Here is a 21,095-nt window from a genome sequence, read left to right as displayed (position 1 = left end):
GGCGCTTTAAAAAATATTCGATTTTTAAAACTATAATTTGCTCTACTGCAATAGAAAAGTATAAACAGAAACACAAAATACTTTACTTTAAACAAATGATAACATTAATTAATAATTATATTTCTTAAATTTACCACAAAATATCTGTACGACTATGTTCAGACACATTATAACAGATGGAGTTATAGACTATTAATCTTGGCAGTGAACCTAACCTCCAACACGTGTGTTGTCAAAAACACGAAATTTGAATCATTGCTAACCATGGCGGAGAGCAAAGAAGAGGTGAGCCTAGGGAAAAAGAAGCAAACGAAAGGAAAACCCAACAAGAAGCCCAAATTTAACAATAATAAAAACAACAGAAAAAAAGATGGAGATGATGAAGTTACAGCTCTGCAGGAACAATATGAACAGGTAAACATTGTGTACATTATTAATATTAATCAAATTTTAACGTGTTGATTTTGCGTTGCAGATAGATATTTCCACTGTGAAAAGTTTTGCACATTTACCAATATCAAAGCTCACATTGAGGGGCCTCAAGGAATCCAAGTATACAGTGCCAACAGACATTCAAAGGAATACCATAAAATTAGCATTAAATGGCAAAGATATATTGGGTGCTTCACAGACAGGATCAGGGAAGACGTTGGCCTTTCTTGTACCTCTCCTGGAAATTCTGTATTGCAACAAGTGGTCCAGATTTGAAGGAGTAGGTGCAATCATTATTACCCCAACAAGAGAATTGGCTTACCAGATTTTTGAAACTCTGAGAAACATTGGACAGTATCATGACTTCTCTGCAGGTTTAATTATTGGAGGTCAAAATTTAAGGTTTGAAAGGGGTAGGATGGATCAAGTGAATATTATAGTTTGTACCCCAGGCAGGTTACTGCAACACATGGATGAGAATCCTCTTTTTGATTGCACTCAAATGAAGGTATTTATTTTTTTATTCATTTCTCGATTATAAATAATTTTAATATTTCTTCAGGTTTTGGTATTGGATGAAGCTGATAAATGCTTAGATATGGGTTTTGCTGATACAATGAATGCTATAGTTGCAAATTTGCCAGAGGATAGACAAACAATGCTGTTCTCAGCGACGCAAACGAAAGATGTTAAACATTTAGCTAGACTAAGTTTGAAAGATCCCAGCTATGTTTCGGTGCACGAGCATGTTACGCCTAAAGATCTTAAACAGTCATACGTTGTATGCGAACTACACGATAAAATGGCCATGCTGTGGAGCTTCATCAAGAACCATCTCAAACAGAAAGTCATAATCTTTATGTCTAGTTGTAAGCAAGTGAAGTACACGTTTGAAATATTCTCGAAGCTACGACCCGGTGTATCACTGATGGCGTTGTACGGCACTTTGCATCAGCAGAGAAGGATGGATATCTACAATTCCTTCTGCACGAAACAATTTGCTATTCTTTTCGCCACAGACATCGCCTCCAGAGGTTTAGACTTTCCATCTGTTAATTGGGTGGTGCAAATGGATTGCCCTGAAGACACAGAAACCTACATCCATCGCGTAGGAAGAACTGCCCGTTTCAAAAGTGGAGGCGAGAGTTTACTACTTTTGATGCCCAGCGAATTAGCCATGGTAGACGCCTTGGAAAATAAGAAAATTCCTATAGAAAAAATCGATATCAATGCTGATTTTATCAAAGACCCTGTCAGAAGGATGCAATCTTTCCTGGCTATGGATCCCGAGTTAAAAGACACTGCTCAACGAGCGTTCAAATCGTACGCAAAAGCTGTTAACTTTATGAAGAACAAAGATGTGTTTAAAATACAAGAATTAGATACGGATAAATACGCATACTCGTTGGGACTGGCGAATCCGCCCAGGATTCGATTCTTGCAGAGGATGAATAAGCAATCTAATGCTGGAGCTAGTGTTAATAATAATAGAACTGTCTTTGATTCTAATGATGAATCGGATGATGAACTCCCAAGCAAAGCTCCCGGCAATCCGCTGTTCTCTGTGGCGGATGACGATGATGATATTATTACTTTGAAGCGGAAGGACCACGACGTCGAACTAGGAGAAGGTGAAGTTCTTGAAGTTATAGGAAGGCAATCATCCAAGAAAGCAATAAGTAAAGCTAAAGCTGTGAAGAAGCTTATCAATAAAAAGATCGTGGCGAATTCCAAAATCACCTTCGACGATGACGGCGAAGCTATGACGGATAACGTCCGCAACAAGAAGCGATCTGAAGTTGCTTTAGAATATGAGAAGAAGCAAGTGTCTGGTATTGATATTGAAGAGGCGAAGGAAATGCTGCGCGAAGAGGACAGATTCGATAAGCAAGTGTTTAGGGAAAAGGTGAAAGCAAAACATAAGGAAGAAAAGAAGAAACTGAAAGAGCAACGCAAGAAAGATAAGGAGGACGAGGACGAGGGTGAAAAGGATGATTTCGGATCTGACGAGGAATCCGAGTACGAACCAGATTTATCCTGGCTTCCTGATCCTGACAAAGTTTACGGACAGAAGGATGATGGCGATAGCGACGAATTCTATGAAGGAAAACGCGGAGATGATGATGATGATAATGATGATGATCACGAAGAAGAGGTTGAGGAAGAAAAACCACAAAAAAAGTAAGCTGTTTATTGTAAAATTAAAATTCATCTAATTCATTTTATTTACTTTTTCAGATCGAAGAAGCGAAAACTGTTGGAGCCGGATTCCAAACCGAAAAAGAAGAAGAATAAGTTGGCTGATATTGGTGCTAATTTGGACGTCAATGAAGCGGAAGAATTAGCTATGATGTTGTTATCGAAGTAGTCTTAGAATAAATTGATTTTTTTTTTGTTAATATTGTCGTTTTCCTTCCGTTCCGACCCACAAATCCTAAAGTTTCACTTTCGATGACTTGCGGTTCGAGCATCCGCCTCACCTTCACTTCCTACGCCCGTGAAAGTGAAAGTAAAGAAAAAGGATGAAAATAGATTATTTCTTGAATCTCGTATTGCTGTAAAAAGCCAACATTTTTGAAATTATAATTAAACAGAAATGTCAACATTTTTAAATTTCATTAAAGCAAAAAATTACCTATAATTAGTATTTGTTGTTTTATGTTATTTAGTCACAATTGGTTTAGAAAAGAAACAGGGTTGGAAAACTGAAAAGATTAATATCAGTTAAAATTTAAAAATATTTTCTTTAAACATTTTATTAACAAAGCGTAAACAAATAGTACAAAAAAAGTATTATATATATATATAACTAAATACTGCTTGGTAATATGTAATATTACGAAACTATAATACATGGCTAGGAAAATCCGTATGAAGGAAATGTTGAAAATAATTGAATATTAATCTTGCAAGACTTAGGTAATTGAGAGTAATATCTTTGGCATTTAGGACGAAAGAAATAAACTCGTAATGTCTACCATCCATGGCTATCTCCATGATCTCCTCCTTCATGACCGCCGCCACCTTCATGCCCATGCTTCTTTTCGTGGATGATCTTGTAAATTGTATGAGTATGTTTGATGGTCTTCACATGGTAGGGAATATGTACAGTAACTTTATGCCTAATAATATACAAAGACAATAAAAAAATACCCAAACGATTTCGTTGTTTTAAACTTACTTCTTATTACCACCCCCACCGGCATCGGCGTTCAAAATGAGAAGGACGGAGACCAGCAAGAAAACAATCTGCAAATGAATACAACGTTAATGAATTTCTGCAATTATTGTTATGTCTTTAATATGACGAACCAAAGTTCTCGCTTGCATCTTGTTTAGTAATTGTAGATGGACCAGAAAGTGAGTTCACCTAGAATAGATGACTGATATCTCTGACTATTCTTGCTGCGGTCTTCGGATTTTATACCTGCCGTATTTGCCCCCGCCAGGCGTGAAATCGCGAGCAACGTATTCATTAGATAGAATAAAACGCATTATACAATTTATTCATCTTCTCCCTTAATTAGTTCCGATTATTACCCATACGTATGTTAATCATTTCGATTTCACTATAGAAATAAACGTTCGAGACATTTTCACGCTCTCTTCCCAAATTATCATACGTTTCTGATATACTTGAATTACTCCTCCTATTTCTTCCAATATAATTTCTTATTGCATCTTAATGTTTTTATTTTACATTAAAAAAATCAAATCATCATTAATCAAGTCAAACATATTATATTTTAAATCATACTTTCTCAACATTATTTTGTATTAAGAGCTTAATAAATGACATTAACTTAATATTCACACAATATATATATGTTATGGTAAAAGTACAAAATTGGTAAATGTACGTATTTTTACCGTACTAAAGTTTATGCGTTGTTATTAATGTAAGATAATTCTTACTAATTGTGTAAAATGATATATTTATCGGAAAACGCAGTTCATATACATTTACCAAATAAATAACCATATGTATATGAATTAAATTACTTATTAGTCTAAATACTGTTACGCATACAATATTAAATATATTGACTTCATCAGTGTCCGAATTGAAGCATAATGATCTATGAATTGGTAATTGCATGTATGCACTTCTATAGCAAATCTTGTGGATGCACTTTCCATCTGTTCATCATTAAATTAATATTAGTGAGAATGCGGAATCAAACTCAATGCAGCTTCCTGCTTACAATTTCTATGTGTTTATTAGAAATTTATTATTAGAAAGAAATTAAACAATACATTTTCCTTGTATTAAATAAACAATAACAATATAAAATTAAGGTTCTATTATATATTTTATTTTTACATATTGGACAGCAATTTGTCGTTCTGAACTGTATCATAGAATTTTATCACTGAAACAATATATTGATTATTATTATTATATTTAAATTGTACAATAAACTTACTTAATTTTTCAGTTGATGCAAAGCTTCTCATCATTTTCGAAAACATGATTTCATACTTATGAATATGTGTGTTATTGGGCTTTCTAATTGATGTACCTTGTTCTGAAACATTTGTTTGGCATAACTTATCGAATAGATCACCCTCCTTTTGGGTCACAATCGAATTTATCGGGATGGTGGAATTGTTCTTCACATTTTTCCTCCTGCGTACGTATTTTTTGCTGATCATTCCGTCCATCTTTTTATTGCAATTCGACATTTCAATTTTTCGATCCACTTTATGATTCGCATAGCTTCTCACTGGACGATTATTTTTTTGGCCAATATGTTGAATTGTTCTGCCCTCATCTTGTTCAGTACTAGGTTTTTGGAATTTTGCACTCGTCTGTGAATCATCGCCACTGATGAGTTTGTTGAATAGATAGTTTTTAGAATCCAACTCTTCCTGGGTTAACTCATTTATCTCCTCTTCCTCATGGCACTCACTGAGTGGTTTATCTGCTGGGATTTGATTATCGTGTAGATTGTAAAGCTTCCTGCGCTTAGTAGATTTTTTCGTTATTTCAGATACAGATTGGCTTTTTCGCCTCTTAAATAAATTTTCGTTTATTTGACTTCTTTCCTGCAGTAATTTCGTGTAGTTTTTGGCGAAGTCTGCCGAAGAAATTGCGCACGACTTGTGACTTGTATTCGTCGAACGATCAAAGTTCATGACATTACTCTTCTCAAAAACCAAATCGGCATTTCTATTTTCTGAAGATTTCATTGATTTTAACTTATCTACACGACCCATTGGTTCTGGAGACTTCTGTCTTTTTGCATTAAAAGTCTTAAGAGAACTGTTGGCGCCTAGGCTAGTTGCTTCACTATTAGCTACCTTACTCTTCTTTACATCAGATGGTTTTAAGTCACGAATTCTCTGTTTAGAAGATTGTTGTTTTTCTCCGGTTTTTGAAATCTTTTTATTTTGTCTGGATTGTTTTTTTTTAGTCTTTACATCCGCTTGACTCCAAACTTCATCCGCTAGTGATGAAATTTCTTGATAATTTTCTATAATCACGGATTTTATAATAGATTGATTTAAATCAACATTTTCCTTAGAAGATTCTTGCACAGGTTTATTCTTACTTCCTCTCTTACGACTCTTACTAGATGGATTTTCTGCCAAAGTTTCGTAAGCAGTGTTTTGAATTACCTCTTCCTCATCTGCATTGAATTGATTAAAAAATATATTTTTATGGGAAGTAGCTTGTTTCATATTCCCTGGTAGAGTTTGTTTTTCATTCGGCATAAGTGGTTTAACTTTTTCAGGTACATTTGTTGCTGACTTTTTCGTAAGTTGTGATTTCTCATGGGAATTAAGTTTTATTGATTGTCTATTAATTCCTTTTGAAGATCCTGCAACCTCAGGTGTTTTAGCAAATACTTTAACTTTTTCGCAATCTTTAACGTTATCGTCTCGACTTCGTTCTATATTTGAATAATTACAGCTATTATTTCTGTAGTCATCTGTAATACCCAAATCATCCATAATAACATCAACTTTTTTAATATTTTCAACTATTTTAGGTTCTTCAACAATAGTCTTCGAAGATGAAGAAGATGGCGACTGAGGAATAGTTTCACTCGTATTATTTGATACAGAATTTGGTATGTTTTGTTCACTTTTATTTTGATCCTCATACGTATTTATTTTATCAGTAGCAAATGTATGTTTTTTTGATTCAACATTCTTCATATCACGCTCATAGTTTGATTGTCTGCTCAATTTTGGAAAAACATGATCATTCCTACAATCTCTGGATTTATCATTTTCATTTGAATTTGTACATATTTGTAGTAACTTATTTTGCATTAAGTCTTTCAAATTATTCTGTACATTTTTTTTATGCTGTTCAGTATTTTTTATCCTTTGTTCGTTCTTTGTTGTTAAAGTCGATGTTTTGACTTCGTTCTCTTCCGGTAAATCATGATTAGTTGCTGAAACCGGTTCAGGGGTCCTAATGAATTTTTCCTCTTCTGGCAAAGACAGTCTACCGCTCGACCTTTTACGTAACGAAAGACTAACTTTTCGTGTCTTACTGTACATATCATACGTATCTTTTTTTATAGGCAATTTCATATTTTCAAGAATAACAATTGCAGAAGCTAGCTTATTCTTCGATCTCGTGTTGTACCTACTTCCTTGACTGATTTTGCTTGCCTCAGAATTAGTCTTAGATGCTAATAACCGTGAATTAGAAGCTGGAACTTGAACTTTTTCCACAGTTTGAACTTGATCTACAGTTGGAAGTTGAATCATAGTTTGTAAACAGTCAGAAGGTATAGGTTCATTAACGTGATTTTCGCAACGATTTCCACCTATTTCTTTATCGGATCTTGAACTACAAGCAGAATTTTTAGCATCTATACTGCGACTATCAAAGTTTCCTTTATTTGAATCGCTGTGAATTGAAGTAACATCAGAGAAGTTCACGGACGTAGAGACCATTACCAGTCCCGATTTCATAGTGGAGTGAATTAAGTGCTGACTATGGTACTCTTCGTCTTCGGAAATCGAATCTAAAATTGACATTTTTCGATGTCTAGAATTTCTTATCGTTGCACGCTTTTTCCTACTAGCTTTTGGGATATTTAAGTCAACAGAATTAGATACTACATTTAAATATTCCGGGCACGTATCAAATTTTTCGGAATCCTTTTGTATCAAGTAACCCAGAGACTAAATTGAAAAAAGTAATGTGAATTGTAGTTAATAGATAAAACAAAAATAAGGCTTACTTTTTCAGAAATACTTGTGTATATAGACTTGGAATTGCTGCTAATAACGTTGATGGGTAATGGATTTCGGTTGAGGGCAATTGATGAGGATGTAATATTACTTTTCTAAAGAATAATATTATTAGTTTGTATCTATTATACTTTGAAGATACTCACCGAGGTGCATTTATTTTTGAAAATCTCGCCCAAAATCTCTTCGTGCAAGTGATTTACACGTGTACTAGATTTAAACGCAATTTTGAACAATTTGCATTTGTTCGCAAATTTTTTACATAGACTATTATTAATCACAATAGAATGAGATAAACTAACTATCAACAGGTCTAAATTCATGTCATCCTTCTTCAATCTGAAATAGTTCAATCAATTAGAATCTTAGAAGAAAAATATTAAAAATATTACTTTTTTCTCGAAAATTTTTCAATCGCATGTTCTTGGATAATTATTAAAACTGCATCAGAGTCTTCCTCGTTCAATTTAATAGGAACAATGCAATTTAAGGACACATTGATAGTTATAGCATGGGAATCTTTATTGAAATCTACCCATAGGTGACTGTTTCCTCCAACTCCGGATTTTATAAAATCCTACAAGTACTAAATCAAATATTAAAAATATAATATTTAGATAATACTTACTGAAGGTGGTAGAAGACTCCGTCCATCTGCTGTAATAAATTCGGCTTGTAACGAAAATACATTTTTGGAACTTTTATTAACAGTGTTCAAGAAATGTCGACAATCAACATCGAATGTTTCCGAGTTGATTCTATCCAAAGCTCTCTGCAAATCGAAATCTTTCGGGAAAAAAACGAGTTTCAAATTCTGTATATCCTTTTTCAGCCTGAAGAGGAGTTCCAAAATCGAAGATTGCAACACGTAATCACCGCACGTAAAGAGACGATCCATTAATCTACATCTATAAAGCAAATGTTAATAATAATAGAAAACATAAGTGTACGTTAAACTAACAATAGATAATTCTCAATAGCCCCGTAGCCAATATACTTCTTTCCAAACATGTTCTTTTGCATTACTAATATCTTGTTTGCTAATTTAACCAAATGCAGACATAACCAGAAGTTGCAGCTTGGATCGAAAATCAACATGACGATCTCATGTATGACTCCCGCGATGCACTCCTCGTGTCCGGCTTGTGGAATAGCAAGAAGTGTATGGATGATGAGCAGGTGATGCTTCAAAGAATTATCGTCGACTTTATCGCCCACATAATATCCGAACACTTTGTTTAGGAAGATTTTGCAAACTTCTAAAACAACGTTTGTAGGAAAAGCTATCTCGCATGTCGTTTTGCTAGCAGATCTAATCAAATCATATACTTTATTTAGCTCAACAGCGTCTGGATTGTTCTGAAATAAGAGGTTCTCAATTTGGAGGAAAATATATTCTTGCAAAACTTACGAATGTTGTGTCATTAAACTTTTTAATTATCTCATTCATATGTTCCATGGTTATAACTAAAAAATATATATATAAAAATCAATTATTCATATTTTTGGTAAAACCTTCTGCAATATGTTTTTTCCTATTTCAATGGTAATACTAATTATGATACTTTGAAGCTGCTAGGAGTGAAAGAAAGCTTGTAACACTTTGTCATAGATGGTTTGTATCCAAGTAAACAATCAGGAAACACGTCGTTTGTGTTAATTTATTGTTGAGATTTGTTACTGTCTCCATTCTACTATCAAAAGAGCCCGGTGCGGCTCCGGAGCCGCATGTTGCCGACTACTGTAGAAAGCACTTTCATAAATCTGAAGGAGTACAGATCACTCATCTTCTTTTTTGAATTATTACGACCCTATTTCTGCCAACTACTGGTCTTTATCGACCCCACAATCAGCACACAATGCAGTTTTTTTTAATTTGGGCTTGAAATTCGAACTCATCCCTTCCTATCAGATCTTATCCAAGTCTTATTCGCGATAAAAGTTGTATAACTTTCATAAGTTTGTCAAAGTATATTTATTTTATATTAGTATATAATAATTAAAAAGACGCTTAGTACAATTCTTAACATTATAAGAGAATCTATGCAAATATATTACTTCTAACCTAAATATGACACTTTTCAAATTTAAAACAGCAGTTTTTAACTGTAACTTTTAATTTGAATCAAGAGATATATTTTACTGTAAATAATTTATTGTAAATTATGGTTGCAAAATAATTATCCCTTACCTTATATTTTAATAGCATAAACATGAAACTTAATTCGCACTGTTACAAAAATTGTTTGTAGTAATTGAAACAAAACAATATAATTTCTTCAGGTTAACAACTGTTAAATATTATTTTGTGAAAACAATCGAATAACAAAAACGTAAAAATATTGTAACAAAAAAATAGTTCTTCATTTTTTTTTCAAATATGGAAACATATTTGTTCCTTGTAGATTAATTTGCACTTATCAATATTAATCAAATCTGTGTATCATTAATTGTATCAATTCCTTCATTACGTGGTTATTTGAAATTTATTTCGCGAATAATGTTCGATCGTGTGTGTATAGTATGCTGAATTTCATCTATATGAAATTGTGAGGACATCTTTAGGAATTCTAATGAAGTTGAAAATACACGTCAAAACCCAATGTCAATTCTTCAATGTCAGCCACCTGTCCAGTAGCCGGCTAGTTATTGTTCATGATGCCTAGTATTCCAAAATTACCTGCAAAAAGTTATGTCCTCTGTATACTCTTAATTGTGGTATGCGAGATCTCAACGTCTGAAGTACCGAGGCCTAGAGGGGTGCCACTGTCCCATAACCCTCTATACAATCCAGCAAAAGACTTTGTCTGTCTTGATAATTCTCTATCTATACCATTCTCGCAGGTAAACGATGATTACTGTGATTGTCCGGATGCCTCTGATGAGCCGGGAACCTCGGCATGTATTCATGGCACCTTCTTTTGCATGAACGTCGGTCATACATCCACCTATATCTCATCATCACGAGTAAACGATGGTATTTGCGATTGCTGCGATGGCACGGACGAGTATGTCAAAGGAAAATGCGCGAATAATTGCCAGGAGTTAGGACAATCTGCGATGAAAGAGGCCGCTCGTCAGTCAGAGCTCTTGAAGGCTGGTAAGCAGATTCGCGCCTCTATGTGCGAGATGGGCATCAAACTCAAAGCAGAAAAGAAAGACAAACTGGTTATTTTTGCTGCTCAGAAGATTGAGGCTGAGAAGATTATGAGGGAGAAGGAGCAGATCAAGAAAAACATTGAAGAACTAGAGTCTGCAGCATTGGAGCAGTACAGGCAGATTGAAGAAGAGAACAAGAGAATTAAGCAGGAGGAGGAGAACAAGAAGAACAGGCAGGAGGCTGAGGATACTTTCGTACGATTTGATAGTAACAAAGATGGAATTGTAGAGGTGTCTGAGCTTCAAAGTTTACACACTTTTGATAGAGATCGCAATGGAGAAGGTAAAAATCATTAATGATCATTTATTAAATTCTATATAATTTGTTTAATTTCAGTTACTGTTGAAGAAGCAAAATATTTCCTTAACAGCAAAGATTCAATGAGCTTGGAAGATTTTGTGGTTGAAGCTTGGCCAGCTATGAAACCATTCTTAATGTTGGATGAAGGTTTATACAAACCACCTCAACCTGCTGGAGTGGGGGAAGTGGAGGAGGTCCCTATCAATGGGGAGGAACCAACCACTGAAGCAGAATTTGAAGAAGGTAACATATTTATAAAATATCTATGATAAATTATATTCATTGTGTCTAGCTGCTGACGAAGAAGGTGTCAATGAAGAGGAGGATGAAGAAGATGAGGAACATCCAGAGGAAGAGGAGGAGCATGAGGAAACCAACCCTGAAGTGACATACGATGAGGAAACTCAGAATCTGATTGAAAAGGCCACAGCAGCTCGCTCCGAATTCACCGAAGCCGATCAATCCGTGCGGGATATCCAATCCGAAATCACCAAAATCGAGGAGTATCTTAACAAGGATTTCGGACCGGATGAAGCTTTCGCTCCTTTGGAAGGAGAATGCTTCGATTACATGGATTACGAGTACATATACAGGCTGTGCCCGTTCGATAAGGCTACTCAGCAACAAAAATCAGGATCCTCGGATACAAGATTGGGAAGTTGGTCCAAGTGGAGCAACCAGAACTACGATGCCATGCTTTACGATCGTGGTCAATCCTGTTGGAACGGTCCACAGCGTTCCACGACGGTGGCTATAAGTTGCGGAAGTGAGAATAAGTTGACTTCCGTTTCCGAACCCAACCGATGCGAGTATCACTTCACGTTTGAAACCCCAGCTGCTTGTTACAAAGCTACCACTGAAGGGATCAAAGACATCCACGACGAACTCTAATATTTGCTCATTTAAAGTTACATTCTTCAAATTTATCATTTCCTATACATTATATATTTTGTGTTTGTAATATCATGTTGATGTGAAAGTGTAAACTGTGTGGGACAGATCCATATATTCCTATCATTTTTCATATACAAGATAAAAACATAATTTTTACATCATGTAGATGCAGAACCAAGACTTTTATTAACGAAATAAAACTATACTGTGTGTAATAACGATAATTAATTGGAAAGAAGTACAGAAGCACAACTTGGATAATCCAATTCAGTCCTTTTTATATCAATGTTATTGTTATTATTATACATGGATAAGATGGTATATTCTATCAATAAATCGTATTTGTACTGGATCGTTCGTGTCATTATTGAGGTCGACCTGGATGGGGTGGTGGTGGGAAAACGTTTCACCCGTTAATTCTCAGGTGCAGTGAAAATGCGCTGCTGCTTGCAAGGCAAGATCAATTGATGGGCGCATGACAAACTAGAAGTATACTTTGTTGTCTAGCGTAACGTGCGATCAGCTGTAGACGTCTGTTGGTGTCCTGGACATACTAAATCTTCTTCAACTGCAGAGAAGATGGCATATAACAATATCAGTGTCCAGCTAGGATACGAGGATGAATTAATCACCGATAAATACAAGTCCACCGTCAATTACACCACCGACAAATTTGGAGGAAAACCCGTAAGTTAATTATGTTGCCTACATTTTCTACCGCATTTTCGCTTTATTCATTCGAATTTGTATTTATCCTATAATTGAATTAAAACATTCTCAGTTTGGTTTTGTTAAATAATTCAGAAATCTATATACATAAGCATATGCAATATACTTTGAGGGTTGATAGTTGTAATGTGCTTAACCTTTAAGTATATGTTCTTGTATCTTTGCAAATAAAAATACTAATCCATTCTACAACCAGGATTTTCCAAATGATTTGAAAGTTGAATCAACACAATGTCCACTTTGCCAATTACCAAGACTTCTTGTGATTCAAATATATGCTCCACTGGATGCAACATATCATCGAACCCTGTATGTGTTCGCTTGCCTGAACCCAAATTGCAGGAACTCCAATGAAAGGTAATTATTAAGAACTCATTTTGTAACATTGTTTAAACTATTTTTTTGTACTCTTACAGTTGGCTCTGTATGAGAGTGCAATGCACTGAGCAAATCAAAGACATTATACCATCAACACCTACAGCAACAAGCACTGTGACTGCAACTGATTGGTGCCAAGATGCAGATGAATGGGATGATGATAACAATTCAAATTTCAGTGAGGAAAATGGGAATGTTATCAATGAAAATATTGAGCAAGTTTCTGATGAAGACGAGGAAAGTCTTAGTCTTGAGGACTCCGTTCAAGCTGGTTTCGAGAATTTATATGTTGACGAACGGAACGCAAACAACGCCGATGTTCAGGGTATGTCTTTTTGTTTATTTAAACTTTATATCTTGATCATATTCTTTGATTACTTATCTGCCTGCAACTCAACTCAACATTCATTATAATGAATTTACCCTAATTTAAACTATTCTTATTTAAGAGAACATACACATTATTACAGAACAATCAAGTTTTATTAATATAATATTTAAATAAAGGTTGGTTTTACATTGGCTTAAACTAAGATAAAAACAAATTATAACAGGCATAAAAGTATCAAATTATAAAAACAAGTATACAAAGGGCATTTTGCTACATAAGAGTTATAAATAAAACTATTTATTTGGTTTCATTAGGACGTGCGAAATATTTTCGTATGTCCAGAAGGTGATCATTGTTGCTGGTACTACTCGCAAAAGGTTCATACTTAAACCTTTGTAAAATCCTCTGAATCCTTCATGTTTACCGGTTTCAACAATGCAATTAATTACACCTGAATATGCACTATGCTGCCTTTGCAATCTAGCTCTTACAACCTGGTATGGATATGTAGTAGCTGCAGCAATGAATTTGGAAATAGCTGCAAACATTAGGTATTCTGCAGAAGACAATTTTGTTGTTATTGATGTGTTGTTGTAAGCATTGTATTGATTCTTTAACTCTTCATAACACATAAACTGAATGGCTCCATGAGAAACTCCAAACAGTCCAGGAACTAAACCTCTGTAATATCCAGCAATACCTTCAGTTTTGAAAATTTGCACTAGCGCGTCCAAAGTTCCTTTGTAGGTCTGTGTAGGTGAACTGTATTGCAAACAAAGTCTAGTTTTAACCACCCAAATGGGATTTGTCATCAGCAGAGTTACAACACCTGCTTGGGTCGCTGCCATTAAATGTTGTTCAGGTCTTAGCGGCAACTGCAGATTACCACCCTGCACATATGTCTTTATGGTATTATAAAATAAGAAATAGAGGCCCCAGGAACTTCCAGCTCCTATAAGGTTAGGAGTTACACCTCTATACAGACCATGAATTCCTTCAGTTTTATAAATTGTGCTGAATGCATTTGCAATGCCAGTATACTTTGGTACAGAAGTTTTCCCATCGTTCACAGCAAACCTTATCTTGACCACATCCAGTGGATGCAAGATTAATGTTGATGCTAGGCCTCCAGAAACTCCAGCAAGAAGATGCTCGTATTTCACATGTGACAAAAAGGTTAAATTGGATTTCAACGTTCCTCGAAAATTCTCCAGAGAATTCATTTTACCATCACTCTAAACACATTCAAATATACCGAAATTGTAAATTTTGCAGTTGTATCATCGCACAAACATGAAACTATCGATTTATTTGGATTACATTTTCAGGTTATGTGGTATTTACATGAGTTGTTTTAGTTGCATAACTGCTTATATAATTCGTATTACGAAGAAATCATTTAAATATTCTGAAATAAGATAACAACGTATACGTGAACCAAGGTCATTATTACATAATACATCTATCAGCTCATGAGATTTGGGCAGTTTCAAGGTCTTAGAAAATGAAAGCATCAGTAATTTGGAAAAAAGCAACAAACTTATATAACATTATCATTTCTTGTAATAATTATATTTATTTAAAAAGTTAAATAAGAAGATGAAAAATATATTTCATATTTAGGGGTACTAAAACCTTTTAGGATTTTTTGTTTATGAACCATGCCAATCTTTTGTTATAGGAGCAGTTGGTTCGTTGCACTCACCAGCAGCTACCGCGGAGATAGAAGGAGATGAAAGCGAGGTGGTCAGCATTGATACACCAACAATTCCTCAAAGAGATCTGAGTTTGTTTCTACAAGAAATATGTCCACTGTCGCAAGAATTTTTCAGGACAGAGAAGCAGCTTAATATTGAATTTGTGCCATATTTTATCCGCTTTAGTGACAAGGTAGGACCTGGGAGCAGCGGATATATTGATAGACACGTCAAAGAACTCCTGCAAGAATATCAGAAGAACAATGAAGATTTTTCAATGAAAAAAGGAGGTGGATGCGCAGACGGTGGAGGCGGAGGTGAGGCCACCTTAGAAAAGTACGAAAAAAGCGCGCCAGCTCATGGCGACAAGATGTTCTATTATTTTCTATCCAAAATCAGGCAAAATCCTGGACAGATCCTAAGGTTTGTTAGTTGGCATTTCCCATAGAGTACTGTGTAAGAGTTACTTGTTACAGATATAACCGGGAGAGCAAAGCGCCTTTGTTAATCCAACCGATTCAGCATATACCGAAGGTTTGCAAGCATTGTCAAGCGGAGATGACTTTCGAAATGCAGATTCTTCCAACGATTATACCTAGATTACGTCTAAATACGGATCCCGTTCAGGTAGAGCGGTTGGAATTTGGAAACGTACTCGTGTTTACCTGTAAAAAAAGCTGTTGGTCCAGCGATACGCAGTACAGACAAGAGGAAGTAATTTTCCAAGCGCAAATGTAATTTGCAAACAACGTAAAATTTGTTTTTTGATAGCACAGATTCCTACTCAATAACAAGCAAAGCAAAAAAAAATAATGTAGGCGAAAGCTGAGTTTTCGCCACCTTCCGATCCAAGTCTTTATCATAAATAATTATTCATAAAGATATTAGGTTTAGTCGCGTCTGGATTTAATTCCAGAGAGGAGGCCAGAATGTAGTTTCGCAAATTTCGAGACAAGTAGACTCTACCTTGTAGAGGAGAACTAATGATGAACAATCTAGATCTTTAGGTAGGAATATCTACCTAGCGAGATTAATATATAAACAAAATCAACGTGTATGTCGATGGAATAGGATGGAAATGACGATGAAAGAAAAAGCGTTACCAATATTGAAGTGATCAATCGAAAATACATGTCAAACGATTTCTTTTTGAATCCCATTAGATTTATGTACCTATAAACCCTTTTTATAATATTTGTCTATAATATTCAATTTATACTTATACAATTTACTCAGTTAAGTTTTTTTTTATATATATATATATTATACAACTTTCGGTATTTGTTACATATTCTAGATATTTCCTCCGAAAGCATAATATCATATTTATGATCTCCTTAGCCATTTCTTCTCGCCAAATAATTATATGTAATGCATTGATTTTTAGTGATTATAACCGCATTTGAATATTATTTTAATTATTAACCATGTAATTGTTATCGTTTTGTAAGTTGTACAATAAACACAACAGTCTATTTAAAAATTAAGTTTGATTGTCGTTACATTACTGACGACATTGGCATTTGGATATCAAGTACTTTGTCGTTGCTTTCCTGTTGCTGGTAGCATCCATCTATTTGGAATTCTCTAGCTTTCATGAGCATCATTTCGTATGAAGCCGGAAACCATTTCCACAAGAAAACCCACTTTTCTCGTTTCAATACCAACACTTCAACTATGGTCCGACATACGTAAGTATTTTGATGGGCAACGTTAAACAAACCTGATCCCTCTCCAAAGGAATTGCCCGTGTGCAGCACATACATCGTTTTCATTTCACCGCTTTTCATCAAGAATCTACTTTCCACTTCACCAGAATTTACAATGTACATACCTTACATTAAACAATAACAATCAATATAAGAAAATAAAAAGAGATAAATCATAGTCTTGCTTACATCCATCATTGTCACCTTGTCGAACTATGTGATACCCTGGAAGATAAATGATCTTTTCCAATGTACGCACTACTTGTCTTATGAAATCATTGTGGGTGTCGGCAAACAGGTAATGATTCTGAATGTGATTCCCATAGATATTCATTAGTACTTGTTCTCTTAAATTGGGAGATGCTATTTGCAATAGACGAGGTAGATTTTCACCTCTAGCGCAATTCCACATCACAGTGAAGAACCTTGCAGTTTTGTCCAGAAGTGATGGCGATAAATCTTGTTTCTTTAAAAGTAAATATAGAGTAAAGACTAATGGTTTTTCTAATTAAGCCAGATACCTTTAAGTTGACAAGAAGCTCATCCATCGTCCGGAAATAGAGCATCTGATTAAAATAACAGGCGTTGAATAAGTTGGTTATAGAGCACAACATAATGGCAACGACGAAAGGTGCAGTGAAATTAGAAAACATACATATTATGGTTTTCAAAGTATTATCTGGTGGATCCACTTTCAAATTGCTGCTTGCGATATTGTTTACTGAAAATATCAAACCGTCAAAGAGCATTTCCCAACCAACTAAGAGGCAATCCTTTCCCTCAGCTTCGCGCCTCTCCGGGAAGCAACAAGGATCATTGCATGACAGCTGGCTCCTAAAACAAACAAAAATAATGACCATACTCCACTTAATAAAGATTTACCATATTCCACTGAAAAAGCTCACGTATGTGAGATTTAAGTAAATGTAGAAAAACACGCAAATATGCGTCTCGTAGTTGAAGGTTGATCTATAAGTATCGTAGTACATGAAGAAATGTATAACACGAAAAATGCGTGGTATGAGACCGATTAAGGCAAATCTAAAAAATGTTTTATATATTACCAAAGTAAACTTATTTCTTACATGATTAATAATACTCTGCAGAAAATATGTAAATGAACGCCTCGAATGGGAATAATATAAGTATGTCTAAAATAAATGAATAGGAGTGCATGTAGCGGTGCCTGATCTTTGAAGGATCTACTATCACATGACCAGTGTCTTTATCGGTATATTGTAACGTCATATTGGCACATAATCTTATCCAAAATGGTATATCTATTACATAGTTGATGATCTAAAGACAAATGTAATTTCATCTTCATTAAATTATTATTATATTTTCATATTTACCAGTAAACATAATACGCTTAGGTTTCCACATTTCGTGTGCACCATTACAACTGTTGTTGCAACAATCGACAAAGGTGTATAATGCATGTAGAACAAGTATTGAATTTTGTTCATCCATTTCGATTCCTGATTAAAGTATTGATTGATTTTCGTGCTCCAGTTAACGTAGATTGATCTTTTTGAGAACATGCTCATCCAACGCTTGTTACTGTCAGATTTCCCATCTTCAGACGATCCACCCATTACATATTCCTGATTGAGAAAACGGATTCGCTTTATGCGGTTCATAACAATTGGACATCTTGAGGCGAGTCTGTTAAAAACATCGGCGTCAATGTACAACAATTCACAATGTGTTACGGCCTTTGCGTTTATGGTTTGTCTGGTGTATCCACGCTTTGCGAAGCTTCCAAAGATACTGCCTCGACCCAGAACCTCTAGTACATTCGAATCATCGATATTGATTTCGACTATACCTCTGTACACGATATAGAGCTTATTTTGAACGTCGTTCATTTGCAGTATCATGCTGCCTCTGATGAAGTACTCGATGTTAACATTCATTGTAAGCAAACGAATCAAACTTTCATCTGCTCCAACGAAAAGTGGCGCAGCAGCAATATGCAAACTGTATTAGCAAAATAATTAAAACTAATATATCAATAAAAAGGTTATAACAGACCCAAATAGAAAATCTAAAAGTTTGTAGCGAATTTCGTACTGTATTGATTCCAACTCTTTTATGAAATCTAAACCATTGGTTTGCTTCCACCGATGCTCGTATTCTTTGACTACCGCGGTAAATGAATCATCATCAACGTTCTCCTTTTTGGCAAAATCCATGAAGTTCTTGACTTGGCTTCTATTCGCTACTGCGCTGAAATGACCAGCGACCTAAAGTAGACTTTTTTTTAACAGAAACGTTAAATCCTTTAGAAGAGCACTTACTAGGATTGCGATATAATAGGTCATGAGATAAATGCGCAGCGATAGCATCGCCATCAAGGCAAAGTAATAATCACCGAGTTGTTTGACGTTCATCTTTTTGAAGAAGAACGTCGAAGTTCCAGTGAAGAACGCCACTATCACATAGCTGATCGTTGACTTTATGTAAATGGGATCGTGCCCTTTATCTGGAGTATCTTTGAACAAACTGTAGTCGGCGCAATTCATGCTATGCTATAAAATTATAAGAATTATTAAAAGTAGCACTAAAGTTGTGAGAAGTAAATTGACAACCTCTTCAAATACGCAAACTTTTGATACCACGTAATTTACGAAAAACATATCGGATATGAAATAAATTACGATAATTTTAGCAGTTCTCAAGACAGCCAGCAATTTATCCTTCGAGATGGACATCATATAATTAAGTCCTCCGAATACTCGCCACATCTGCATACTCCTCGTAATGATTATATGCAAGTAATAAGCTGCGAATTAAATATATTAAATTTAACTTAATACTTCAATTTAGATATATGGTACTTAGTAAGGTGTCCGAGAAGAATAGGTGGTGAAGTTGAAAGATGTGGTATGGTAGTACACCGTATAGATCGACGATAAAAGAAGTGGTCAGGTAGTGCTTAGCCGTATACAAGGGATGCGTCACTAATATTTGTTTATCGTTGTGGTATTGAACGTGTAGCCGTATATATATATCGATATAACCGGCAACATCAAGCACAACATTACATAAAAAGACAAGATTCTGAAACACATCAATTAACAATAAACATATAACAATATTGTAGAACTGTAGTACAGAGTATTCATATAAAATCGTCAAACTGTAACTGTTAATAACCAGTTGGATGGTCGCCAAAATGCACCTAGATATCTCCCAACCTATGTAAAGCTTGCTCTGAGGATTGATAGTTTTCCATAGCATTAAGTATCTTAGAAATGAAATTTTCCCTGCAATTTTACAAAGTTCGATGTAAGTTATAATTAATACAATCAATCACCAAAATCGTGTGGACACTTCTTTTTTTTTAAGATTATAGGTATGCGAGCTTTGTTGAGAAATATTAAACTCGCGTCAGCGTCCACGCTATTCCAATTTATCTGGTAATCGAGAAGATTAATATAATTAATTATTGAATCATATTTTGCGGGATCAACTAGAATATAGATAAAAGTAATTATCACTTTTGAAAAAAAAATAACAATCTTGTTTTTTTTACAAAGATATTTCAATTGATGTACTTCTAGAACCAGCAGCAATTTATCAATGGGAATATACATTATTTGGCAGTGTGTAGCCGTTTCCACGTAGATCAATGAAGGCAAACGAAACATGGATTCGATTACTGGAAAAGAAGCACCAGATTCAATAGTCAAAGCTACGGTTTTACCCTTCTCGGCGATAGTTGAATAAATGAGACATTGGCTATAAAAACAAATATTACATAATATTTAATCAAAGTGCGTTAATTTTCTAATACCCCTTCTCCAAAATATGAAGCCATGGGGATATCTGTCCAGTAGTTATTATGACAGAGTTGATCTGCACACCCAAAATCTGAACGATCTTCGAGATATGCAACAGTACTTCGTCGTCCAAGATCTGAAACATCTGCACGCGTTTCAGACTTTTTACGATCCGAGTATAATTGATTTCCTCCTTCAGGTCTTTGGAAAGATCAATACCGTCCTTGTCTTGAATAAATGAAACCATTATTACGTTTATAATATTTAAATGAGATGAAATTACTAAATTGACTGCTGAAGCGCTGATTGAATATTTTAAACTCCAAATGCGTTATTACAAAGCGTATAAACGAGTGACTCATATTGGACTTTTTTAGTATGAAGCGCAAAGTATTAAATCTCTCTTCGTAGACGTTCTTGATTAAGCTCACTTGCAATCCGTAACAGGCGCATTCGCTT

The 21,095-nt window shown here is 34.9% G+C and overlaps 6 protein-coding genes across 8 annotated transcripts; 3 read left to right on the top strand and 3 right to left on the bottom strand.

Annotated features, from left to right (window-relative positions):
- Positions 1 to 210: 210 nt before the first annotated feature.
- LOC108569555 (probable ATP-dependent RNA helicase DDX10) lies at positions 211 to 2,825 on the top strand. Its single transcript, XM_017931143.1, has 4 exons — positions 211 to 414; positions 476 to 940; positions 995 to 2,613; positions 2,671 to 2,825. The coding sequence occupies exons 1-4, from the start codon at positions 265 to 267 to the stop codon at positions 2,798 to 2,800; spliced, it is 2,364 nt and encodes a 787-aa protein (XP_017786632.1). The 5' UTR covers positions 211 to 264; the 3' UTR covers positions 2,801 to 2,825.
- Positions 2,826 to 4,700: 1,875 nt separating this feature from the next.
- On the bottom strand, positions 4,701 to 9,901 carry LOC108569592 (synaptonemal complex protein 2-like). The gene is made up of 9 exons (XM_017931199.1): positions 9,842 to 9,901; positions 9,062 to 9,117; positions 8,612 to 9,009; positions 8,279 to 8,558; positions 8,043 to 8,227; positions 7,797 to 7,989; positions 7,641 to 7,745; positions 4,860 to 7,581; positions 4,701 to 4,805 (listed from the first exon to the last, which is right to left on the bottom strand). The coding sequence occupies exons 2-9, from the start codon at positions 9,107 to 9,109 to the stop codon at positions 4,753 to 4,755; spliced, it is 3,984 nt and encodes a 1,327-aa protein (XP_017786688.1). The 5' UTR covers positions 9,110 to 9,117; positions 9,842 to 9,901; the 3' UTR covers positions 4,701 to 4,752.
- Positions 9,902 to 10,216: 315 nt separating this feature from the next.
- LOC108569566 (glucosidase 2 subunit beta) lies at positions 10,217 to 12,149 on the top strand. 3 transcript variants are annotated; one of them, XM_017931157.1, is made up of 3 exons: positions 10,217 to 11,092; positions 11,147 to 11,353; positions 11,418 to 12,149. In XM_017931157.1, the coding sequence occupies exons 1-3, from the start codon at positions 10,306 to 10,308 to the stop codon at positions 11,999 to 12,001; spliced, it is 1,578 nt and encodes a 525-aa protein (XP_017786646.1). In that variant the 5' UTR covers positions 10,217 to 10,305; the 3' UTR covers positions 12,002 to 12,149. The 3 variants fall into 3 exon arrangements, with proteins under 3 accessions (XP_017786646.1, XP_017786645.1, XP_017786644.1); XM_017931156.1 differs by having other exon boundaries at positions 11,415 to 12,149; XM_017931155.1 differs by having other exon boundaries at positions 10,218 to 11,092; positions 11,403 to 12,149.
- Positions 12,150 to 12,241: 92 nt separating this feature from the next.
- On the top strand, positions 12,242 to 15,949 carry LOC108569567 (programmed cell death protein 2-like). The gene is made up of 5 exons (XM_017931158.1): positions 12,242 to 12,691; positions 12,930 to 13,090; positions 13,150 to 13,436; positions 15,124 to 15,562; positions 15,616 to 15,949. The coding sequence occupies exons 1-5, from the start codon at positions 12,584 to 12,586 to the stop codon at positions 15,875 to 15,877; spliced, it is 1,257 nt and encodes a 418-aa protein (XP_017786647.1). The 5' UTR covers positions 12,242 to 12,583; the 3' UTR covers positions 15,878 to 15,949.
- On the bottom strand, positions 13,481 to 14,827 carry LOC108569569 (mitochondrial folate transporter/carrier-like). Its single transcript, XM_017931162.1, has one exon. It carries the CDS (start codon positions 14,663 to 14,665, stop codon positions 13,736 to 13,738), a length of 930 nt encoding a protein of 309 aa, XP_017786651.1. The 5' UTR covers positions 14,666 to 14,827; the 3' UTR covers positions 13,481 to 13,735.
- Positions 15,950 to 16,036: 87 nt separating the features above from the next.
- On the bottom strand, positions 16,037 to 20,947 carry LOC108569565. Its single transcript, XM_017931154.1, has 14 exons — positions 20,651 to 20,947; positions 20,390 to 20,595; positions 20,171 to 20,326; positions 19,969 to 20,120; positions 19,692 to 19,914; positions 19,443 to 19,636; positions 19,152 to 19,382; positions 18,886 to 19,097; positions 18,204 to 18,831; positions 17,948 to 18,147; positions 17,731 to 17,889; positions 17,370 to 17,682; positions 17,038 to 17,314; positions 16,037 to 16,973 (listed from the first exon to the last, which is right to left on the bottom strand). The coding sequence occupies exons 1-14, from the start codon at positions 20,881 to 20,883 to the stop codon at positions 16,639 to 16,641; spliced, it is 3,519 nt and encodes a 1,172-aa protein (XP_017786643.1). The 5' UTR covers positions 20,884 to 20,947; the 3' UTR covers positions 16,037 to 16,638.
- Between the last annotated feature and the right edge of the window lie 148 nt (positions 20,948 to 21,095).

The sequence above is a fragment of the Nicrophorus vespilloides genome, unplaced genomic scaffold, assembly GCF_001412225.1.
Source record: "Nicrophorus vespilloides isolate i.1.1-1 unplaced genomic scaffold, Nicve_v1.0, whole genome shotgun sequence".
In the NCBI taxonomy this organism is placed as follows: domain Eukaryota; kingdom Metazoa; phylum Arthropoda; class Insecta; order Coleoptera; family Silphidae; genus Nicrophorus; species Nicrophorus vespilloides.
This window is presented reverse-complemented; position numbering and strand designations above follow the sequence as displayed.